The 24874-nt window shown below is 40.4% G+C and overlaps 1 protein-coding gene across 1 annotated transcript; it reads right to left on the reverse strand.

The window, feature by feature from the left end:
• Positions 1-13718: 13718 nt before the first annotated feature.
• Positions 13719-14559, reverse strand: LOC139194469 (uncharacterized). Its single transcript, XM_070819146.1, has 2 exons — positions 14377-14559; positions 13719-13973 (listed from the first exon to the last, which is right to left on the reverse strand). Exons 1-2 carry the CDS (start codon positions 14557-14559, stop codon positions 13719-13721), a joined length of 438 nt encoding a protein of 145 aa, XP_070675247.1.
• Between the last annotated feature and the right edge of the window lie 10315 nt (positions 14560-24874).

The raw sequence follows: 24874 nt of genomic DNA on the forward strand, positions 1-24874 counted from the left end.
ATTATACATATTGGATATGAAGTTATTGCTTGAAACTGAAAGACTCGTATTCTAACCAATCATCTCTCTAATTAGCATCTCAATACGCCATGTGAGCTGAATGGGGTTCCGAGGACATAAATCACAACTATTGGAAAAGAGGACTAATCAATACTTTAATTAAGGATTTCCAATCAGCGCATATATCCAAAAGCGATCCTTTTGAAATTGAAATTGAAAATTAAACTTAATCCTAAATCAAGTTATAACACTAAATGAATTGAAATTGGAAATTAAACTAAAACCCAACTCATCTATCATACCACCTAATCAAGCCTTCAATCTGGACAGTCAGTGCCACCGTCAGCAGGCTCATGGTTTCAGACGAGGGTTAGATTGTTGGGAGATTTGGGATTGAACTCTCTGTGGCTTGAAAGAAAGTTGCATCAGGATAAATGACCGTACCAAAATAGAAATGGAAGATAATACTGTGAGGGAGACGAGGAAAAAAGGAGCTGGGAGAGCAAAGTAGTTCTTTGGAACAGTAAAAATAAAATGTTGCATTCGGCCAAGCTTCTAAGTTGCATCATTTTGTTATAAACTTGTGAATAAAATCTTTATTAAAAGATGGATGAAAAAATAAGACACACGGGTACAGATATCAGCACTCTTTTTTGAACGTGTACCAAACTGACTGATCCTTAATTAATTACAAAGAGAAAAGCGAATTGAGGTGTTTCTCTTTGTTTACAATTTATAGAAAGGTTTCAAGTGTCGTGAAAAGCAGGCACTCCCTCCCTCAATGTGCTGCCCTTTTGCTTTGCATGCTCAAGTCTCTCTGTGGCCTTCACTATTAACAATAACATTAACATCCATGTGCAAGAGGAGCAACGTCCCCAACCTAAAATAAATAAACAAAAAATAAAATAAAAGCAACGTCTGACATATTTTACACTAGTTTATACGAAGAAGAGGGAAGATACTTTGAATGCGTAAAAGCAATGGGTTGAAGAAAATTAACACTATGTTTGGATGAAGAAATTTAAGATTACTAAGAAATTTTAAAATGACGGAAATTGAATTGACAGGATTTTATTTTCTAGAATTTGTGAATTTTCTTGTTTAGTTAACCTAAAAGAACAATTGGGAAATGACATAATTTGTTATATTTAAGCTCTCAATCATAGAAATTGGGAAATGACACATCTTTACATGGAATTTAAACTTGGGAATTGGAGGTCCCAAATCCCAAGTTTTTTTTTTCACACGGAAATTCTAAATTTCTATGTTTATGAATCCAAACAAGGGAATTAGTGCATGTCAATTTACAAATTCTGACTTTTATTAAAATTCCAAGTTTATTTCCCTCGTCCAAACATAGTGTAACATAACAACTAAGGCAATTCACCACTTGCAGCAACATTCAATATTTAAATTTCATGCAATGATATTAGGAGTGTCAGCAAGTTATGCAGAGCAAAAAATAAGGCTTTTTAGTCAAAATGGTCTTTGAGATTTGCATAACATATCACTTTGGTCCCTGAGATTGAAAATCAATAGAAATGGTCCCTGAGATTGTCCACCATCCATTATTTTGGTTATTCTGTTAAAAACTCCGTTAAGTGTCTCGGAGCTCTTGGCCGAAAGTTTGGGCAATTTTCAAAGCTTCGTAACTCAATCGTTTCTTAACCAAATTCGACCCATAATATATCAAAATGAAGATAGGAAAGTGTAGAATACGATTATACCTATTTGGAAGCCCAATGGTTGCCAGAGATGACCGGAAAATGGCCTGAAAGGTGATTGGTCCGCGGGAAAATTGGAAAACTCGCCGGAAATTGGGTAAATTTTAAACGCTCATAACTTCTTCAATACTCAACAAAATCGAGTGATTCAAAAATAAAAATAATACTTCTTGATGAGACAAAGAGAATGGTACCCTTCTTGATGGCTAAATCACTGTGGTTTGGTTGAAAAACGGCTCGAAAGTGGTTGTTTGGTCTCAAGTTAGCCACTTTCGAGCGGGTTTTCAGCCAAACCATGATGAATTAGCTGTCGCAAAAGGTACCATTCTCTTTCTCTTATTGAGCAGTATGATTTTAGTTTTTGAATTACCTGATTGTGTTGAGTATTGAAGAAGTTATGAACGTTTAAAGTTTACCTAGTTTTTAGCGAGTTTTTCATTTTTCTCGCGAACCGGTCACCTTTCAGACTATTTTTCGGCCATCGCCGACAACCATTGGGATTCAAAATAGGTATAATCTTATTCTACACTTTCCTATCTTCATTTTGATATATTATGGGTATAATTTGGTTAAGAAACGATTGAGTTACGAAGCTTTGAAAATTTCCCAAACTTCCGGCCAAGAGCTCTAGGACACTTAACGGAGTTTTTAACGGAAGGACCAAAATAATGGATGGTGGACAATCTCAGGGACCAAAGTGATGTGTTATGCAAATTTCAAGGATCATTTTGGCTAAAAAGCCCAAAAAATAATAAAGAAAATCATGGAGTTGACACCTGAACTTTTAGCGGCAAGTGATGAAAATGCCCTCAGTAAATTGACGAGGCATACACCTTCTCCACGTGCAGTTCAACCCTCTTGAAGACCTGAGCAGTTGACTACAACCTCATCAAACTATTATGTCCATGACAAAGAAAATTGTCAAAAGTGTTACAAATAGGATTAATTACTAAATGTTATTTTTAATACTCTCCTAATTGAAGGACAATTCAATCAAGCAAGGATTCACAATCATATCCAATCAAGGATATTTCAAAGATAATCCCAAGTATTATTTATTAAACAATATCTTGGGATAGTTCTTTACTCATATATCATACGGATGAATCACCTTGACTAATCAGATGTCGGCATATGTTAGGGCAAACCATACACATGAGGCCGACCTAGCTTCTCTAAATAACTCATCTCCACCAATCTTTGGTAAGCTTTTGTTATGCAATCAAGCCTTAAACTCTTTATCTTTTTTCATAGAAATTGACTTAGGCATCAGATATCCATTGGCCACCCCCACCCCCTAACCATCTCGTGAAGAATTGGAGATGTTGGATTTTTGCGACCACAATTTGGTGCTTGCATTGAGCGCCCAATCTAATGCTCGAAGAAGGCTCTCACAATTTCTTTCAAAATTTTCTACTACGTTGAATCTTTCTTATGCTCCTAGTCATTGAACTTTTTAAATAAAAAAAGTTATTTGATCAGTCCCTAGCCAAAGGATACAATGGTAGAAAATTTTGAAACCATGACGAAAGGTGCATATTACATGCCTGGACATGGAGCGAAGAACGAAGGAAAGGCAGTTGCCACCACTCACTCCACTATCGTAGACTTCCAAACTGCAGGACATCAGGTAGAAGCTGAAGTAATAGTCCAAAAAACAAGCCCACGTGGCGGGCATTCCATGCAACCAGCTTCCAAGTAGGCCCAGCAATTGCAGCGAACCTTGGAGCAAGCCTAGGCCAAGCCTTGAAAGCCTAAGGCCTCCATGCCCAGGCACACAACTTTCACAGGCCTAAACCACGAAGGCTTGACGCGTGCTACAACCTATCCAAACTAGCAGGCTGACCCACTCGAGCCACCCGTGCCTGCTCTAGTGATCTGGATCTATGCCCCAACACCCATATCGACTCCTAGATCAGTTTTTCCGAACCGTCCATGTGGATACAAATTTACACTTGCAAGGCCAAAAGCCTCATGTGCCCACAATAAATTTGGGGGGGGGGGGTGGCTTTGGGCCAAGAAGCTCCGATGCCAAAGTTAGAATTCTGTAAAGAATGTGTTTGAGTGTTTGTGGGAAGCCAAAGGCCTCTTTAGGGGTAGCTAAAGCTTACTAAATTTTGGAAATAAATGGAGTATTTATAGGAGAAAATGAGGAGATGGGCCAGCCCTCTAGTATTTGTGTAAATAAATATCTTAGAATAATTTGGTACACATCCTAAATAAATGGGATTATGATTACTTACTTGAAAGAGGTATTCTCTGATTAGGAATGTATTTATGATAAGAATAAGGGATTATTCTATCATAAATACCTTTGACCTTTTCTACGGGTAGGGATACCTTGAGCAGTCGTTGATCTCTACCTACTTTACCTCAGTTGCGTGTGGTGAATGAGGCTGCTCCCTACTCATTTAATAGGGGTAGTCTTGTCTTTCTTGGGAAATAATCCACATGTAAGCTCCATGATTTTTGGGATTATTTTTGGCTCAACAAATGCCCCCACACCTGCTAGGCTGCTTGTAGGAAAGGGCAGAAGGTGTAGGAATCCAAAGCTGCAATGGAATTTGTGTCCCAATTTGATGTAGATTCCTTCTTTGATTTAGAATTTAAATTCTTCTAGGAAAGGGAATGTAATTGCCACCAAAACCTATTTAAGTTTGCGTCAAGGAGGGGGTTAAATAAATTTAGAGTGCAATTAAAACCTCGCAAGGAAGAGAGAAAGCCAAAGGATATTTCTTCCCCTCCCCTAGGAATCTTCTTCACTTGCCGGTGCAAAGAATTGTGTTCCATTGCTTTTTTTCCTTTCCAAGGTAAGAAAAAAAATTAATTTTCTCGTTCTTATTTTTTTAGAGCCTCAGGGCTTGAATATTTAGCTCGATGGGGGTCGAGGATGTGGCAAAATATGGCAGCCATGGGGCTGCTATACTGTTGTTGTATGTGGCTCGTCTTGGCTGGTTGTGTTGGGTTCAACACGCTGGGGCACTGGTCTTAGGCTACTGGGCTTGGGCTAGTGCAGCAAGGGAGGCACAAGGAAGAAAGAGGGAGGCACGGGGTCCCCAGCCCCCTTTATTTGGTTTGGGCCATGAAAGCCTGTTGGGCCACAAGAGGAAGACAGACAGTGTTGGGGCTCTTGCCCCCTTGCCATGTAATCTGGGTTGCTCCACTCTTTGGGCCAAGGAAAAAAGACCAGGTCGTGGTGCCTAGCGTGGCTGCTGGGCTCATGCGGTTATGGTCTTGATTTTTTTTTCTTTGAGAAGCCTTCTGATGCGAAAATTAACTTAAAACACAAATTAAACCCTCTTTTGACAATTGTAGTATATGTATAAGTAGGGATCGTTCTAGGCCGGGGATTAGGAGGGATTGCTAATTGACTCTAAACTGACTCAAAGACACAAAAACAAACTTAAAAGCGTTAGGATAGATTTAAAAGACTCAAAACTAGTTCAAAAGACTCAAAATAAGCTAAGAACACTCAAAACTGCCTAAAAACACCAACTAGGCAGTTTCTGACACTAAACACAATTTTGGACGAAAGTAAGGTTTGGGCTTGACTCAAAACACTTAGAACACAAACAAAACAAGTTTAAAACAATGTGAAACAAGAAAGTAAAGGGGGGAAGGTTTTGTTTTGGACGAACTTAAAATAACAAAACAGGTTGTAACTTAAAAACAGGTTTGAAACCAATTTTAGGAAATTAGATGGATGATGGGATAACTAGAGGCTTTTCCTCCACACATGACATGTATGCAAACAACTCGATTTCCAGTTACTACTACATTGAATTATGAACGACAATGCCCCAAATTAACCGTGACATCACTAGTTAACTCTCAGATTTTCCTTGTTTTATTGGATTGGATGACATCATTTGACAACCCAAAGTATTCTTCAAAAGTTCCCTACATGACATCATAATAGAGATACGATCAAAGATCATTACATTCAATGAAAATCATAAGCATTGACAAAGCACTTGCAACTATGACATCATGTCACTCATGCTAGGAATTAAACTTAACACGATCGTGATCAACAACCTTCACTACATATGAATATAAGTTTGTAACGATTATGTGAAACTTCCTTATACTCTAGCATCGGATTTATGCATGCCAATTAAGTGTCGACCCTCAATCAACAAATACAAATAAGTTATCAATTAAACAGTTAAGCTAATTGCATTCACGATTCAAGAATTCATAACTGGAATTTATCAACTCATATTGCACACATAATCATGGCTTTGAAATCACCCCTAGCCAAGAGGGGTTTAGCCACTCATGTTCACAATAGAACGAAAGAAAATGAATTTAAACATTGTAAATAAAGAACAAATTACACCTAGAATGCTTCAACAATCAAGCTTGAACATCCAAGAGTTCTTCCTTCTTTCTTCACTCACGGCACAAGGTTTGGTGTAAGGTTTGGGTGGTAATTTGTAGGGAAGAATGGCTGAGAAGATGAATGGATGTTTATGGATGAAGGTTGTGTTGAAATGGTGGTGAATGATCTATTTAAAAACTCCATCCATGGCTGTTACACACACTTCCTTTTATAGAGGAAGTGCACGACATTATAGGGGAAAATGGAGTGGTGTGTGTAGCAATGATTCAATGAAGTGGTGCTGAAATGATTCAAGGGTGAAAGTGAAGTGATGATGCATGGCATGGGGGGTAAAATGGAGTGGTGTGTGCATCAATGAGTGCAAGTAGGGGACATGAATGATTGTGCACATGGTAAAGAAAGGAAATAGAGGTGGAATGGTGCAGAAGGTGAAAGTGAAGTGATGATGCACGACAAGGGGGGTAAAATAGAGTGATGGTGCAGCAATGAGTGCATAGAGTGGAGGTTAAAGTGATCAAATGATGCATGAAATTTGATATGATGGAGGGAACAAGGAATGGTGCAGCAATGAGTGCATGGAGTGGAGGTTTAAGTGATGAAATGATGCATGAAATCTAAAATGATGGAGGGAACAAGGAATGTGCATGGCATGGGAAAGGAAAGTGAAGGAGTGGTGCTTCAATGAGTACAAGTAGTGGACAAGAATATTGTGCACATGGTAGACAAAGGAAAGGAAGTGGAATGGTGCAGCAAATGAGTGAAAGAAGGGACATGGATGATGATGCACGGCATGGGAAAGGAAATTTAGGGATGACACCCCTTTGTGGCTGAGATTAAGGCTTCTAGAATCCTTTATTTAGTGTCCTAATATCTTTGGGAACCCTCCTTGTGGCTGGAACTTAGTTGGATTAGGATTAAGAAAGGTTAAATCAAAATAAGGTAATCTTGACTCATGTTTCTTCTTTGGTTGCTGAGCTCTTTGTCCTTTTTAAATTAATTCTTCTTTCTCTTTAACACATTCCTAGCCTCTTTAGTCTTCAATTTCGTCGATCCACCTTGCTTCATGCATGTGCTATCCATTTCAAGCCCAAAACTACTCCAAAATGCACCTTATTGCTTTATAAGGCCTATGGACCTACAAACACACGAAAATAGCTTAAAATACATAATTAACTAAGAAATAACAACATAAATGCATGAGAACAAGCTAACTCAGTCGCATAAATATGCTCCTATCAAATTCCCCCACACTTAGCTTTTGCTAGTCCTCGAGCAAAACAAAACAAGCGAAACAAACAAAACATAACCTAGACCTTCCAACATTTGCCTCAGGGATTTTCAATGAAACATGACATGCCAAAGATCACTACTCACATAGATTTAAGCAATCCTTACCCTCGAGCATACTTAATCATAGTCACCATTCACTACCTCACATTTAATCAATTAAAACAACATTTTGAATGTTGTAACATGCCTTAGAGAATTCCCTCAATTCCTTACTAGATACACTCTTATTTTCACACAAGAATTTCTGACTACACTCCCTATACTAGGTATATGTGAGAAGATTGATGTAAACATGAAAACTAGTACTCACATATGTTTTTCAACAAAGAAGCAATTTCTGGAATTATTAATTCATGTATATATATGATCTCATGAATGGAATGCTACTACTTAGAAGCGAGAACCAGTGATATCATATGCTCATACCAATTTCAAACTCCACATATTGAAACACACAACACTCAAGATGGAAGTCAAGGGTTGTAACGGGGTTAAGGGTGTTGGCTAACAAAGAAAGGTAAGGGTAAACAAACGTTCTTAAAGCAATAGTGAGCAAAGTAATGATTTAGGCACTTAGAATTCTCTTTAGAATGCAGAAATCTACTTTTAAACACAAGGGAAGATTCATGCAACACCTTAGGGTCAATTTCAAACTTTTGGACCCTTTCTTCAACAACCAACACATGTGAGTTCATTCTCACTTATTTTCAACTGTTTTTCATTCTTTTCATGCATTTCTTTTTCTTTTCTTTTTCTTTTTCCACGAATTTTTCTCTCTGCCATGCCCAATTTCTTTGGCACACAAAAACACAACTTTGAAATTGAAATTCCCCCACACTTGTTTTCTGCAATAATGTTGATCAAAATGAATTTTTTCTAAGTTATGCTCCACTATACTTCAAGAACAAGGGTATGGATAGTCCTATTCTAGGTTAGGTAGAGATGATGTGGTTTAACAAAGAAAATAGGCTAAACAAGGCTCAACGGGGTTTAAACCTACAAAACAAATGACAAAGGTGGGTTCGGCTATTTGGCTTTGGTTCACTAAACAACTTCATCTTGAATATGTGTTATGCAAATCAATGTTATGCTTTGAATGGAACGGGCATGAGTTCTAGTATTTGGATCTATAATGATGAAACGCATTCTAAATAGCAACCAAGCAAAGAATAATGAGATCATGCAACGACTTTAGAAAACAACGATGCATAGATTATTAACTCTCCAAAGAACGTTTTAGGCTCAAGTCTCACAGGGTTGTAGCATTAATTTGAGTTCCTTCCTTCAAGCATGTTACAAAAACTGATTTTATCCTTTGTGATTACATGTGAATTCATAAATTATCACTATAACCAAGTATTAGCCAAAGAGCATATCAAACTTCCATCCATGTTTGTAACTTTCTTTAACAGTCATGCAATTAAAAACCGAATCCTCATCATTGTGTTGGAAGGTATCCTAAGACACAAACAACACACAAAAACAACTCTTTTTGGCTTTTTCAAAACAATTTTTCAAATTTTTATCAAAATTTCGGATTTTTATGTCAAAACATGCTAAAATGCTTCAAAACACACTACAAACATTTAAAAACAGTAAAAAACAACATTGTAAGTGATAGGTAAATAAAACCCATGAAAATCATGCAAAACAGCTTGTTTACCCCCCCCCCCTTAAACCAAACATTGTCCTCAATGTTTCAAACATAGACTTACACTCAAACAAGCAAACAACACAACTAATCAAACATGAAAAGCATGGCAAAGTAAAAACAAGAAAGAGTAGAGTTTAGTAACGCAAATCTGGTTATGGAGGTAGATGATCTTTGGCTTCGGTAGCAAATGAATTGGCACGTATTTTGTCATGCTTGTTGACTTTCCACAACTTTGATCTTGAACTGGATTGGAAGGAAGAGGAGAATTCCTTGGTGGTGGTGATTTGATGGCATTGTACGGTGAGGCTTTGCTCTTTGGCGACTGATGCGTCAATATGTTGTTGAAGCTTCTCGAGCTCTTGGTTTCAACTCAGACTCCTTCTGCTGGGTTGATTGATTGTGCAGGCTGCATTCTTCTCTGCTTGTTTCTTCTGCACGGCAGGTAGGCACGAGGTAGAGGTGATGGTCTGTTTCTTTGTTCAATCTGTCCAAGTGCCGACCGATTGCTTTCTTTCTCCTTGTTCCGCAGGCAAGAGGAAGGGTAAAGGAAAAGCATGCCATGAGATATCTTTGCCTTCGACTCTGATGATATGAGGTACTTTTGCTTTTGAAAAAGTATCTTTCCACATATTTATTCTTGAACTGGGCTGGAAGGAAGAGGAGACTTGATCTTGAAGGAAATCGGACCATGAGCAGTCTCACTTGGCAAGTGATCCTCAGCTTAGTTGAGGATGAATTAGCACGTTGTCTCCACATGCTTCAAGGTATCATTTTCAGTTGCCTTATCTGTTCTCCAGGCAGATGTGGCATCTTCTACAAAAGTACATCAGCAGTTAAAGATGAGCACTCGAGAGCAATGCTAGGTAAGTAATCAGGAAGAAGTTCCAGGCAGTCAGTTCTTAGATCGGAAGATTGACACCAAGTGCTGGCTGATTGCTCTCTTTCTCCTTGTCACAAAAACAAGGAAAAGGACAGGTAGAAAGCATGATATGAGATACTCTTGCTTTCAACCTTCATGATATGAAATACTTTTACTCTCGCTGACTTGTTTGTAGAGGTACCCCAAGGGATGAGGAACACTGAGTAACTCGAGAGGCTTCGTTGGGAATGCATTTTCGGAGATGAAGAAAGGTTAAGTAAGTCTGCCTTGGTATGGAGGATGAAGGTTGACATTTATAGGAATTTCTTCATAACCAGTAGAGGTACTATTCTTTTACTCTTGTCGGCAACCGTTGGGTGATTGAACAGTAAGATTCACGTGCTTTCTACTTTGTCAGAAATCTTCGACAAAGTTGCCCATAATTTCCGCAAAGATGAGGTTGTGTGTGACAGGTCCTGACAAGTCTGGAAAAGTATCGGCCCGTGGTTTCTGGGTAGGCCCAGCTTTTGAGAAAGCAGGCGCCTCTTCGATTTCTGAGCAGGCGCCTCTTCGATTTTTGAGCAGATGCCTCTTCGATTTTTGAGCAGACGCCTCTTCTTTCTGGAGCTCCGTCGAGTGCTGATTTATAGAGGCACGCATTACGTTCCAAAGCACACTTGAATGGTCGCCTGTATAAGCTCCCTTCTAAGATCTTGATTTGTCCGACCTCTTCTTTTTCTCCAACACCTTCGGAAATGTTTTGCCCATCTGACCGTCGTGTTAACTTGAATGTCGGGGAAGATATTGACATGTCTTCTCCAGACAATATTTGGCATTCGTCCTTATCCCCCAATGGTCCTCTTACAGTTGGGTATTCTGTGATGACGAACGATACAACCGCTTCAGTGGTGGCTAGAAATCTTCTCACTCCAAGAGACAGTAGGATACTTTCCAGGCGGTCCGACGAGCTGGCTATTCATGATTCTCTGGCCTTCAGCGTCCGATATGCAGGCTCAGCATCAAACATGGGCCAATGCCTTCTTGCTCAATCTCGTCAGGTTGAGTCTTTGATGGCTGAGGTGGCTAGCCTTCGGCAAGAGATCAGAGTGTTTAGGCACGAGAATAAAGAGTTGCACATGCTCGCAACTAATTACTCAACGAGTTTGAAGAGGAAGCTTGACCAGCTGCATGAGTCCGAAGTTCAGATTCAGAGTGATCATCAAAGGTTTGTGGCGTTACTCCAGAGGCAACTTCTGCCATCGTCTTCTGCCACTTCACCAAGTGTTGAGGTTCCGAAAAATCAAACTTTGGCGCTTCATCTTTCTGGAGCTCCGTCGAATGCTGAGGCACCACCTGACCAATGAACGTTCATTCCTGTTTGTTTGCACATTCTTGTACTTTTCTACCTTTCTACCTAATGTTCCTTTTCCACGAAAATTAATGTAAAAACATCTTGTTTACCTGTCAATGTTTCAAACATAAACCCACACAAAAAACAATCAAACAAGCAACAAATAAATATGACAAACATGGCAAAATAAATGCAGTAAAGGGAAGGTTTTTAGGAACGCAAAACTGATTGTAATGCATGGGTTGCCTCCCAAGAAGCGCTTGCTTTAACGTCTTGCAGCCAGACGAAACTTCCTTCTAGGCTTGGATAGGGCCCACGGCAGTGAGTGGGATTTCTTCCACAATCTGCCCCACACCATTCTCATAGTATAGCTTCAAACGATGCCCATTCACCTTAAATTCGTCGCCGTTCCTTAAGCTTTTAACTTGGACTGCACCATGGGGAAAAACATTAGTAACAACAAACGACCCAATCCACTTAGAACGTAACTTACCAGGGAACAAACGTAGACGGGAATTGAATAGCAGCACTTTCTGTCCAATTGAGAATGTTTTTCCCTGAATCATTTTGTCATGAAACGCCTCCTTCGTCTCTGAGGCTTGGGTCTCCGCGAATCAAGTCAAAGGCCTAAAATCCTTCAATCTAGCAAAGCCTTGAAAAGTACCTATTGTGGCTACTTCTAAGGATGTCGACGCAGGCCATCGTGCTCTAGTTACACCAGGGCAGCCCTACCCATCCACGTCTGGATATTCAGAGTGTGCAATTTACCCTTTCCCAAAGAGAGAGCATGGTTGGTCGCTAGGGGTGCAAGTCCTGCAATAAGTCCTTGATTGGGAGTAATCTTCAATGAGAGTAGGAGTATACATTTGTTATAGATACGCAATCAAGCCAAGTGATGAATAACTTCAGAAATCTTCATTGAAAAATGAGAAGAAGAATATCGAACTTAGCTGGAAGGTAGAAATTGCATAACAACTGGATAATCCTAGGCTTGCGAGGTAGTGCTCGTTGAGGTCCTTGAGTTTTTTAGCTTTATTTCTTTCGAGTAGGGCTCAGGGAGAAATGGGAGGTCATGAGTAGTACTTTTGCAAGTTGTAGGCATTCTACTGCTTGCCGATCTCTTTGTCGTTCATAATGGTGAGGGTGTAGCTACCCTTGCCGCTCGCTCTGTTGACTCTGTATGGACCTTCCCAAATAGGATTCATCTTTTTGGAGTTTTCTCTTCGGGTAGTGATGAATGCTTTTCTTAGGACCAGATCTACAGGCTGAAACTGCTAGATCTTTGCCCTTTTGTTGTAGTGGAGAGGAACTACTGTTAGTACTGCAATGCGAGTAATGACCTTCTCGCGTTCATCCTTTGCTAGATATAGATTTGTGGCCATTTCCTTTATGTTCTGCTCCAAAGTTAGCAGTATGGTGCTGATGCTCGGCATAATGACATTAGGGGGGATGATTGCTTTTAAACTGAATGCTAAGGAGAAAGGAGTTTCACCTGTTACTTGTCACTTGGTCGTGCATTATGCCCATAGGACATTGAGAAGTTCGTCTGCCCACTTCCCCTGCTTGTTTGTAAGGGATTTCTTGGGGCAATCCAAGATTGTCTTGTTGGATACATTCACCTACTCGTTGCCTTGGGGATATCTAGGCGTAGACATATGCTGCTTGATGCCATATTTCTGGAAGAACTTCGCCAAGTCTTTGCCCACGAATTGCAGGTCGCTGTCGGTGATGATAGATTGTTGAATGCCAAATCGACAAATGATGTTCCTTTATATGAAGCACTCTATGTTTGTTTGAGTAGTGGTGGTCATGGGCTCGGCTTCTACCCATTTAATGAAGTAGTCGGTAGCCACGATCATCATGCCCCTACCCTTAGTAGTGGGCGGTATGGGCCCTACTAGGTCGATTGCCCACTGCATGAATGGCCATGTGTTTGTCTACAAGTAGAGCTCGCTGGCAGGCAGTGCGGGTACATGCTTGAAGCGTTGGCAGCTGTCGCACTTTTGGACAAATTCCTTAGCGTCTTGATGTACGGTGGGCCAGTAGTAGTCGGCGTTGAAGACCTTCTATGCTAAAGATTGGCCTCCTGAGTGGTTTCCATAAACTCCTTCGTGGATCAAGCTCAAAACTTTTAAGTCATCAGGAGGTGCTAGGCGGTGGAGTTGTGGGCCTAAAAAGGACATTCAGACGAGAATGCCGTTCCACATGTAGCAATGTGTAGTCTTTATTTGGAGCTTTTTAGCTTCCAATCTTTCTATAGGAAGTGCCCCATTGACTAGGTAGTTGATGATAGGATCTTGCCAGCTTGGGGTTGTACTGACTTGTAACACCTCGGCTGTTGGTTGTTCTTCTATACTCGGTTTTCCTAAATACTTGATCGAGGATGGAGCGTCTAAACTCGTAGTCCAAAGCAGAGCCTAATGCTTCAGGGCATCTACATGAGTATTGTCTTCTCATGGCACATGTGTAAGGGTGTAAGTCTGAAACACCTCAAGCTACTTTTGTACCTTCTCAAGGTATAGTGTCATCCTTGGATGCTTTGCTGCATACTCCTTGGTAGTCTGGCCAGTGATAAGCTGAGAATCGAAATGGATTGCGAGCTTCTTGATAGCCAGATCTTGTGCCATTCGAAGGTCTACCATTAAGGCCTTGTACTCTGCTTCGTTGTTTGATTCCTTAAAGCCTAGAGTGATTGCCATCTTGAGCATCGAGCCGCCTAGGGTGATGAAAACCAAGCCTGCTCTAGAACCCTTGTAGTTGGATAAACCGTCAACATGCAAGCACCAAAAGTTCTTGTCAGAAAGGGTTGGTTCGGCCAAGGCATGCTCAAGGGCGTCTTTGGGCTATGTCATTGCATCTTCCAGGTCGGGAATGAACTTTGCTACGAAGTCTACCCATGCCTGAGCTTTTATGGTCGCGTAGGGTAGGTAAACCAAGTCGTATTAGCCGAGTTTCAATGCCACTTCATCATTCGTTGAGAAGCGTTTGGACCACGTAGGATAGATCGTAAGGGAAACTGAGTCAAAACGACGACATTAAGCGCCTGAAAGTATGGTCTAAGCATCCAAGCTGCAATAAGTAGTGCCAAAATTAGCTTTCGATCCTCAAATATCTTGTTTCTGCATCAAGGAGAACTTTAAAAGTGTAGAATACTGGCAGTTGGGCCCTTAGCTCTTCTCGTATGAGAGCAGAGCTTAATGCTACATTTGAGATTGCCAAGTAGATGTATAATTCCTCAGCTACTTCCAACTTGGATAGTAGCAGAGGGGATGTCAGATATCTCTTCAAGTCTTGAAATCCTTTCTCGCACTTGTTATCCCACTTGTCTCTTTGCATTTTTTTGAATAAGCATGAGAGGAAATGATTAGGTGCGGTTGGGCTTAATCGTAAGCCGATTTTAGCCGTCTTCTCCGACTACTCGAGATCAAGGATGATGTATTTGGCGTCATCTTTTGGCTTCCATCATTCTTTCGGTGTGTCTTTCTGAACGCCATCATCTTGATCTGCCTGCTGTGGTTGTTTTGTGGTAGCACGGTTGTCCTTCTGAACCTTCATAGCTTTTACGGGGGTGAAGGACTACTTATTTAACCCCTTCAACATTTACACCATGCATCGTTGGGATGCGGCCTAGTCAGACTTGATCTCTCCAACTCCTCCTCCTGGGACGTGAAATCATATTTCTGGTACTCGATGAAGGTACGACACCCAATTTCACTAGCCAGGGCCTTCCTAGAATCCCGTTATAGGAAGATGGGTTGTTGACTATAATGAAAGTCTGCTTTGAGACTACTGGTGGTTTTTTCACATCGAGTGTTATGTTGCCAATAATAGTCGAGGTGTATCTGTTGAATCCGTGAGTATTTTTGCTCGGCATATTATCGTGCTTTATAGGCCCATCTTCTGAATGACAGATAACTAAAGTAGATTTACTGTGACGCCGTTGTCCACCATTACTCTGTCTACTATAGTGTGTGCCAGTTGAACAGACACTACCAAAGCATCGTTCTGTGGGAAGTCAACTCCCTCAACATCTTGCTTGGTGAAACCAACAATAGGTCCAGGTTTGGCCTACGCTATTTGAACATGGGAGATTGTTATAGCCTGCTGGATTTTCCTTTTCTTGGAGTTGTTTGTGGCCCCCAAGTATTCAAACACATCGAAGATGTCGTTGATTCTGATGGTCTTGGCAAGCGGCTCCTTGTTTTCATATGCATCCCTCCTAGGCTGCGCATCTGGCTTGTCAAGGTATCTGTAGCATTTACCCTCATTCGCCAGCTTCTTTAGGTATTTCCTCATGGTACAGAAAGTGTCGGTCATGTGATCGGGACCTTAGTGGAACACGCAGTACTTGGTGTGATCTAGCTTGGAGGTGTTTAATCTGGATTATCTTGGCAGCTTAAACCAAGGCTCATTCTTAAGGTCGCGGAGGATCTGGTTGACTAGGATTGAGAACTTAGTATAGTTCTTGGTGGCTTGACCTCCTCTTGCCGGGGACCGGTCTCTACGCTTGGCCCTCTGCCTGATTCGATCGTTGGACTGCTTTTTGTCCACTTTCTTTTAGGCTACCTCGTACACCTTCTGCAGCTACTCAAGTGCCTTGATTGTATGTCGGGCCTCATCCCAAAGCACATCCTTCTCTGCCAGAGTGAATGAGTTTGCTAGAGTCATGTCTTTTTTCATGATTAATTCTCCAAATATGAGATGATCTGCTGGGAGTCTCTTTTAGAATGCTGCACTGGCGATCGAGTCGTTGTAGCTGACTATCTTCACCTTCTCCACCTTGAACCTCTTGACACAGTCACGGAGCGACTCATTTGGATTCTTCTTGATGTTGAAGAGATGATCAGACTTCTTCTTGATCGAGTGGTAGGATGAGTACTCCTTAGTGAAAATTACGGAAAGCTCATCAAAACTCCGGATGGACTGTGGAGGTAGGGTATGGAACCAATCTTGTGGCTCGCCTTGCAAAGTAATGGCGAATATATTGCACATTAAGGCGTCATTGGCCCTGTAGAGGATCATCGCGCTGCGATAGTTCTTCAAGTGCCTTTCTAGGTCTCCATCTCCTTTGAATAGGACGAAATATGGTGTATTGAACTTACGCGGGGGCTCTGTTTGCTCGATCTCATCCGTGAAAGGTGATTTGCCCATGACGTCCATGCGAAGGGCTTCGTTTGTTGTCTCAATATGGTGGAATCAGTGCAATCCTCAGTCAGAAACCTCTTTACTTCTTCCTGAATTTGCCTCTGTCGTGGTAATGAGGATTTCGGCTACCCCCGGTCATGACCTATTAGTCTCGGCTGCTTTTCCCTATGCTCAACTTGTCTATGTCATAGCTGTTGTGCATGTAGTACGTTCTTGGCAGGCGAACAGATTACTCGTAGGCTGCTAGTTGAACTTGAGCTAAATTGTGTGACTACTTCTCCCCGTCCCCTGTGCTGCCTACTCCGATGTGTGGTGAATGATGCTCTTTGCTGGCCTAGCCGTGTATGAACACTTAACCGTGAATGTATGCTTGTCCAGGGGCCTAGCCAAGAGTGCGCACTTATCCGGGCGCTAAGATGAAAGTCTATGGTATCTCGGGGGCCTAGGCGAAAGTGTATGCTGCCATAACACTTGGGTCGTGGCTGGTTAAGGGGTTGCTTGCTGAGACGCTGTTGGAGAGAAACGTCATCGCCTACCCTTATCCTGCTTTGGGACACCTCGTCTATGGCACACTACATCTCGGTGCACTGTAGGAGCTAATTCACCAAGGTAGTCTGCTACGCGAGGGCGCTTGTCAGTTTGGCAATCTGACGGGATAGGTTTTTTGTTCGCCATTTGAAGTGGAAGTGTAATGGATTATGGGTGTAAAGCTTGAGCAAGGATGGATCAAATATGCGGTAAGGTTGGGTGAAAATACCCTTGGTTCAACTGTCGGCCTTGGGATCTGGATTTGGGCTAGTTGAACTGGTCTGGGACCATGCTGGACCGTCTGGAGAGCTGTGGGAGTAGGTCGGGCGCATGGGCATAAGGCCACCTCGGTTGGCGTGGCCTAAGCTTCCTTGGTCTAAGCAACTTGCATCTAAGTGAATATGGCAGTGGCCAAAGGCTGCTGCCAAGGGCGAGCAGCTGCTTGGGTCTGCACTTGTTGGTTGCTTGAGTCGTGGGCCTCTTACCCTAGGGTTTCCTCGGGTTGAGTGGAGGCCGCCCCGTAGGCCACTGCAACGGCGGTTTTCACAACTGGCATGGCCACGATACTTTGTGGTGGCAAAGGTACAGTCTTTGCCATGGTAAGCCTCGAGGAGTGACGCATATAGCTACGTCGCGATCTCCATCGGTTGTTCCATGTCCTTCAACGTAGGAGGTTCCATTGGTTGTGGTTTCTGAATTTCCTGCCATCTTAGTCGTGGATCTACGAACGAAAGAAGTTGAAACCGAGAGTCTTCGAATCAGAGTTCTCAATGAAAGCACTAATTTATGGATGCAAATTTCTGCCTCTCCTTGATTGATAAATCTGCACCTGCAAAATAATAATACATAAGATTAAGGCCAAAAGCCTCACGTGCCAACGATGAATGGGGGGTGGGCTTTGACCGAAGGATTTCCGATTCCAAAGTTAGAATTCTGTAAAGAATGTGTTTGAGTGTTTGTGGGCATCAAAAGGCCTTTTTAGGGGTATCTAAAGCTTATTGAATTTTGGAGATAAATGGAGTATTTATAGAAAAAAATGAGGAGATGGACCAGCCCGCTAGGGTTTAGGGGTAGCCAGCCTTAGAGAGTGGAATTTGGGTGAGAATATTTTAAGATATTTGTATAAATAAATATCTTAGAATAATTAGGTAAATATCCTAAATAAATGGGATTAGGATTACTTAGAGGTATTCTCTGATTAGGAAGGTATTTATGATAAGAATAAGGGATTATTCTATCATAAATACCTTTGACTTTTCCTATAGGCAGGGGTGCCTTGAGCAGTCGTTGATCTCTGCCTGCTCTACTTCAGCTGTTCGTGGTGATTGAGGCTGCTCCCTGTTCATTTAATAGAGGCAGTCTTGTCTTTCTTGGGAAATAATCCACGTGCCAGCTCCATGATTTTCGAGATTATTTTTGGCTCCACAGTTGACAGCCATTAGACTAAACCCTGTTCTGACTAGTCCACTGGTCTACCAACGGACCAAAAATTGAACTGATGACGATTCCAACCTATTTTCCTACGATCCTGACCCATTTTCCAGGCATATTATTAGGATTAATTTAATTTGAATAATTAATATGCAACAGAAAATAATAAATAACAAACTATACGTTATCCAAATTATATATCTTGTTGGTTGCAATTGATAAAGCAACAAAGTAAGAAGTCGAAGAGATTAACTTACTTGAATTTTCAGCCATGTCTATCCCGCATGATTGGATCATCCCTATGCTTGTAGTCTTCCTCTTCGTAATTGATCACGCAAAGCTCCCCAAGTATTGAGCCTCTATGAGTATCCACACTGATAATCTAGCAACAGATGATGAAATGATTAATTTGAATGTGCTTGCAATATCTCACACATAGATCAATATAGAATGGAAGGCACTAGGTGTCTTGGCTTAGGGTTTTTATCTCTTTTCTTTGAGGGACAAAACTGAATGGACTTACTTATGAGAGAAAAAAACACAACGAATATTATAGAGACTCCCACTTTCCCTAGGGTTTCGACACCATGGGCTTGACCCATATGCCTAGCCCAATTTCACTTGCCCACTTGGGCTTGTGACTTGGACCCCTTTTAATTTAAATAAAGCACTAAGCTGTATAGACCCAAATAATTAGTGTAATATAATTTACGATTAATTATATTTCATTATCATCCATATAATGTTACTAGAACTTATCATATGTGTATAACCTTTTAGGTTCTGTCTAAAGCCAACAATGAAACTAATTAATGAGCTAATTTAGTTCCACAAACCATAAGTGACACCTAGCAGCATGTCATGGCAATTCGGACTAGTAGAAGTATACGCAAACTAATCATGATACTCTTTGGAACCTTGATTGTAGTTGCAATGTAATTCGGTTTTTTTATCATCCAAACCCCGATCACGATTTATGTGATATGATTTATGTCAAATCACATGTGGTATGATCACCATGATACATCTCATATTGAAGCTGTTCTCATAGACTTAACTTGATTATTAAGTACTTCGGCTGAATAATTTCATCTCACATTTCTCACTTGGTGTCTTAGGACACATATCTTTGTTGAGAATAATGCCATGTCGAGAAAGAAGGAAGCCCGTTTTCAAATTTTGCATGCTAAACCTTTTTAGCATTTTATCTATGTAATTAGATTTAGAGGGCCTCACATTTTGTTGGGTGAATCTCGCATCAAGCTTATACGAGGCTTCATCCTTGTCCTTGATGGAGAATGTCCTTGATAACTAACCCTTAACTTCTTAAGCATAGCTTTGTCATTTCCTATTAACAATATGTCATCAACAAATAATACTAGGAAAGTGATTGAATCCCCAATTCACTTATTGTAAACGCATGGTTCGTCTGAGGGTTTAGGGATCTCTAGCCATATATATGCTTGCAATCTTCCTCTTCATAATTAATCACGTGAAACTCCCCAAGTGTTGAGCCTTTGAAAGTATCTACACCTTTCCTAGGGTTTTGACGTCATGGGATTGACCCATGAGCGTAGCCCAATTTCACTTGCTCACTTAGGCTTGTGACTTAAACCCATTTTAAATTAAATAAAGCCCAAAGCTATTTTAATTAAAACCATGTCCAATAAGCATAAATAATTAATCTAATATAGTTAACAATTAATCATATCTCATCATCATCCATCTAATGTTACTAGAACTTATCATATGCGTGTGACCTCTTAGGTTCTAACTAAAGCCAAAAGTGAAAGTAATTGATGACTCACATAAATGTTTGTATAAAAATTCTTTCCGGCATCATCCCATTTTGAGGACTCACAGAAATGCCTCGTCCCGCAATCTGTTCTACGTACAACAATGTGTTGAACTACTTCAACAAGTTTGCGTGTAAGATATCTAGCATCCGATGTTCATGCAGCAGTATCCACAACCCCTTTTCGGGCTCCATAACAAGAAATGATATATTCTGTTAAAGACAGTCATTCACATAAATTCCTTTGAATAGGTAAATCAATCATTTGTCCTTGTGGATCCGATATTAATACTCTCATACCTACTAATTGGTGTACTTGGGATGCATTTCCTCCAGCTCCCAAAAAGGACATCCTATGAAATGTATTAAGGGGTCGGTCATCCTAAAATTAGGATTTATTTCTTGTCGCAAAAATTCACTTGTAGCATACCATATCTCAATAGATTGCCGTAATATTTCTACCGCGTGTACATTTCCATAAAGATGGTGTTTTCCAAAATAAAACTTTGTTGTTCAGCATCTTGGACTAGCCACCCCTTAGAAGGCATTGTTAAAAGATCATCAATTCCTAATGAAATGGATACAGCAGTAGCTTGTCCGAACCCCAAAGTTTTTACTTGATCCAGGATGTGTGATGTATATTGAAGGATGATTTTGTGAAAACATGTTCATTTGAGCAACATCAAAAAGCATGCAATTAACAATTAAAGGCGGAAACATGCTTGCATGCACTCAAAAACAAAACATTACCCATGAAATTCAAAGCCTAGTAGATTGGTGAACCAAGACTCAACTCAAAACAAAGTGAGTTGAAATTTATACCTTTGTAGATTCCTCTTTGCATAAGCAAAGGCTAATCACCCAAAGAGAGGGCCTTCATTCCTTGCTTCTTAGATCCATGGATTTGGATGGAAGAATATGGTTCTCCAAGTTCCCAAAATTGAGCACCTCTAAGTGTCTACACCAAGGTTAGATTGGAGAAGAAATGAGTGACCTTGGAGGAGTGGGATTGCTAGCTAATCCCTCCAAGGGGGCCGGCCTCTTTAGAGAGAAATGAGAGCTTTGTGTTCTCTCCAATTTCCTAAAAGAAAACCCTTAATGAATTTAGGCTATAAAGTCCTTTATATAGTCCCTTCAAATAAGTGACCTAAAGAACCAAAAAGCCATTCTTCTAACATGGCCGGCCACTTTAAGGGATTTGGGCTTTTGGGCCCTTGTGAATCTTTATTCATTAAGTTGTCATACAACTTAAGTCCATGGGCTTTGACGTTCGAAGCCCATTGGGCCTTAAGGTCCAAAACTATCCCGAGGTCTTTAACGAACTTATTCGTTTGATTAATTAACATATTAATTAATCCTTGCCATAAATAATTAAACCATTTAATTATTCTTACTCATCTCCGTTGTTTCTTCAATCTCTACCTTACACGGTGTACGATCCATTAGGTTCCTTTTAGCGAGGCAGTGGGCGATTAAAACTCTTTCAAATCGATTGTGAATTGAAACTTACTTTCAATTCTCCCTTTAGTGTTTATACACGTTTAGGGCTGCCACAAACCAAGAGTGACACCTAGCAGCATATCATGGTTACCCAAGCTAATCAGAAGAGGTAGAGAACCTATTCAGTTTAGGATTACAAATGCAATACGGTATTTCTCTAATACAATACTCTTGACCACATTGTTTGGTTTGATAGTTTATTCATGTCTACTATCCAATGTAATTCGTGTGCTTATATGATTACCTTGAATGTGATTCAGAACGACTTTCCTAAATCTCATTCATACTCTGGCCAGAGATTCTTAATCATATCATAGAGTATTCTCCCTCAAACGGTTTGAAGGTTAGAGATCCCTTGTTGCGCATTCACTTGCCTCCATAGCTAAGTGGCTTAACCCCAACTATGCCGTGGACACCCTCCTGATGGAGTGACTTTGACATAATCAAAGATCAAGGACTTAACCACAAGACAACTATGATGCCTCAGGTCAAAGGACTACTTTGCATTATCCCAACCTTGAGTTCTCATGTGACATGAATATGAGAACTCTTCGTTGATCGTGTTCAGTGAACTCATTCTCTATTGAGCACCTACGTACTTGTCTTGATGTCACACACACCAATGACTCGAGACTAGTCACTCTCCCTGAGAGAAGACACAGCACGTACTGATCTTAACGGACTGTCAATGCCCAATTGGCAATCCTATGATCAGGAACGTTTAGGATGTGTCTACGAAAGAATAGTCTCATGAATCTAACTTCTTTAGATTGCATTCTCCCAATCACATATTCCTTGGACTTATCGTTTAAGCATATAACATTTATATGAGACGGCTCAAACAATAATCTTTGCCCTTGATATTAAATTAGATTAGTTCAACATGTGAAATGTCCGTAAAGTATCATCATATGATTGGTTTTAGGGCACATTTCCAACATATATGCCATTCTGAAGTGATCTATTAATCTACTAAAAGGTTGTTTAATAGCAGTCCTATCTATCATTTTATTGCAGAAAACTAGATTGGCCCGTTCTGCCATAAGTACCTCCCTATTCCCCTGAGTGGGGTTCGGTAATAAGTTTGAGTCAATGATTGGAAAACTTCCTTTTCGCGATCTTGATTCACATAGAAATTTAGGAACCATGGTCCTAGGTGAATTGGAGAAACCCAAAATGACATGGGTGTCATAGAATTACTTAGTTTAGATACCATATGAGTAGGGTCGGCAAAACCCTTGGATAGCTTCTTCGATTTCTCGATAAAGAGAAATATGACCAACTGTGGTTCGAACTTATATACAAAATAATTTTATTTTATACTTCTTACTATTAGATAGTGCCCATAAATCTCATTATAGGTACCCAAAGGTTCGTAGTGAACTTTGATGGGAGTTTCTCTTGAAGTAATAACGTGTTGATCTAGTCGCCACTGGAGCCACAGAGGGTTATCTAAATTGATTCTTTTCTGCCAATAAGCTCCAATTGCATCATAAGAATTTAAAAAAAAAGGTTCTTTCGTACTTATAGTTATTATCATCAATTCTTTTATTATGATAATTTCTGCGATTACATGGATTAAACCTATTTGCACAAATACCTCGACGATTTCCACTCGTTAATACATAGGGCCCAATAAGCATATCTTGAGTTGGTACGGAAATAGGATCCCCAATAGCAGGAGGCAAGAGGTTCATATGAGAAAACATAAGTAAACGGGCCTCCGCTTGAGCCTCCAAAGATAAAGGTACATGAACGCATTGAATCCCTTACAAACTAATGGATGTAAACAAATAGCATGTCCTTCTAATAAAATGGGTTGGAACACCTATATGCCTAATCTATGCAAAGTAGGTGCTCTATTCAGTAATACGGGATGCCCTTGCATTACTTCATGAAGTATTTCCCATACAACCGACTCTTTTTCCTGAATTTTACTCTTAGCAACTCCTATATTCGAAGCAAAGTGTTGTCTAATTAAACCATGAATTACAAATGTTTGGAAAAGCTCTATTGCTATTTCGAGAGGTAATCCACATCGACGTAATGAAGGTGAGGGACCTACGATAATAATAGAACGCCCCGAATAATCGACCTGTTTGCCAAGCAGAGTCTCATGAAATTTTCCCTCCCTTCCTTCAATTACATCTAAAAACGATTTGTAAACCTTATTATGACCGTCCCTCATTGGTTGTTCACGGATTCCATTATCAAGAAGTGTATCCACAACCTCTTGTACCAATTTCTCCTAACACGTTACTAATTCCCTTGACGTAGATCTACTTGTACCGTTGTTCACTATGACTATTGTATTTTATAGTAAGTATTTTAGTAGTTTAACTTTAAGAGTAAATTGTAGTAATGGTCCCTTAACTAAAAATCCATTACCATTGGTTCCTCAACTCATCAAAACGTGTAGTTATGGTTCTTTTCGTCAACTTCGTCAGAATTTTGTCAAAATAAGTTATGTTGGAAGGACCATTGCTGCAATTGGATTAAGGTTGAAAGATCATTTCTCCAATTGGCACGGAATTCTACAATCATAGCATACCCGTGCTATAAAACGAGAAAGCGACTTACATTGGCATGGGATACCACTGTTCTGGTAGACCATGCTCGCTACCATGAGTTAAAACTTGGCATGGTGCGGATGTACAATGATGTTTTACCCAAGTTACTGCGTTCATGAATTTGAATTTGATATAAGTTTTAGATAAAAGCTTGTAGTGAAATCGTTGACTTAGCACGGGACAGGATGGCCCCAAACTTGGGAGGCCGATACCGGATTCGTTTGTAAATGAAATGGGGTGGGCCGGTTTTGGTCTTGTTATTTTAAAATTGGAATCAAGCCTAACAAGGCCCGTTTCAAACAGGCCGGCTTCTACGGATCCATTAGGTAGTAGGAAAGAAGAAAAACATAAGGACTGATAACAGAAAGCCCATTGCCCATACCAAACTGCATATTCCGATTCTTTGAGTAGCTCTTCTCTTTATGAGAGTATACAAGATACTCCTTCTGAGTTCGGAAAACTCCTCAAGAAGCAGAGACAAGTTGATTTGACCATAGGAGATTTAAAGCCAACCAAACAAGGTTTTGATGAGACACCTGGGTTAGTCATACCTTTGTGAGCTTAATTATCATCCTAAAGATGTGAAACATCGACATTTTGCATTAACACACTTTTTTTGTTGTTGAAATCCACACCGGCTAGAGAAAGAAAGAAAGAAGAGTTTAAATATTCTAACTCCACT

Source organism: Malus domestica, chromosome 01 (assembly GCF_042453785.1).
Source record: "Malus domestica chromosome 01, GDT2T_hap1".
Classification (NCBI taxonomy): domain Eukaryota; kingdom Viridiplantae; phylum Streptophyta; class Magnoliopsida; order Rosales; family Rosaceae; genus Malus; species Malus domestica.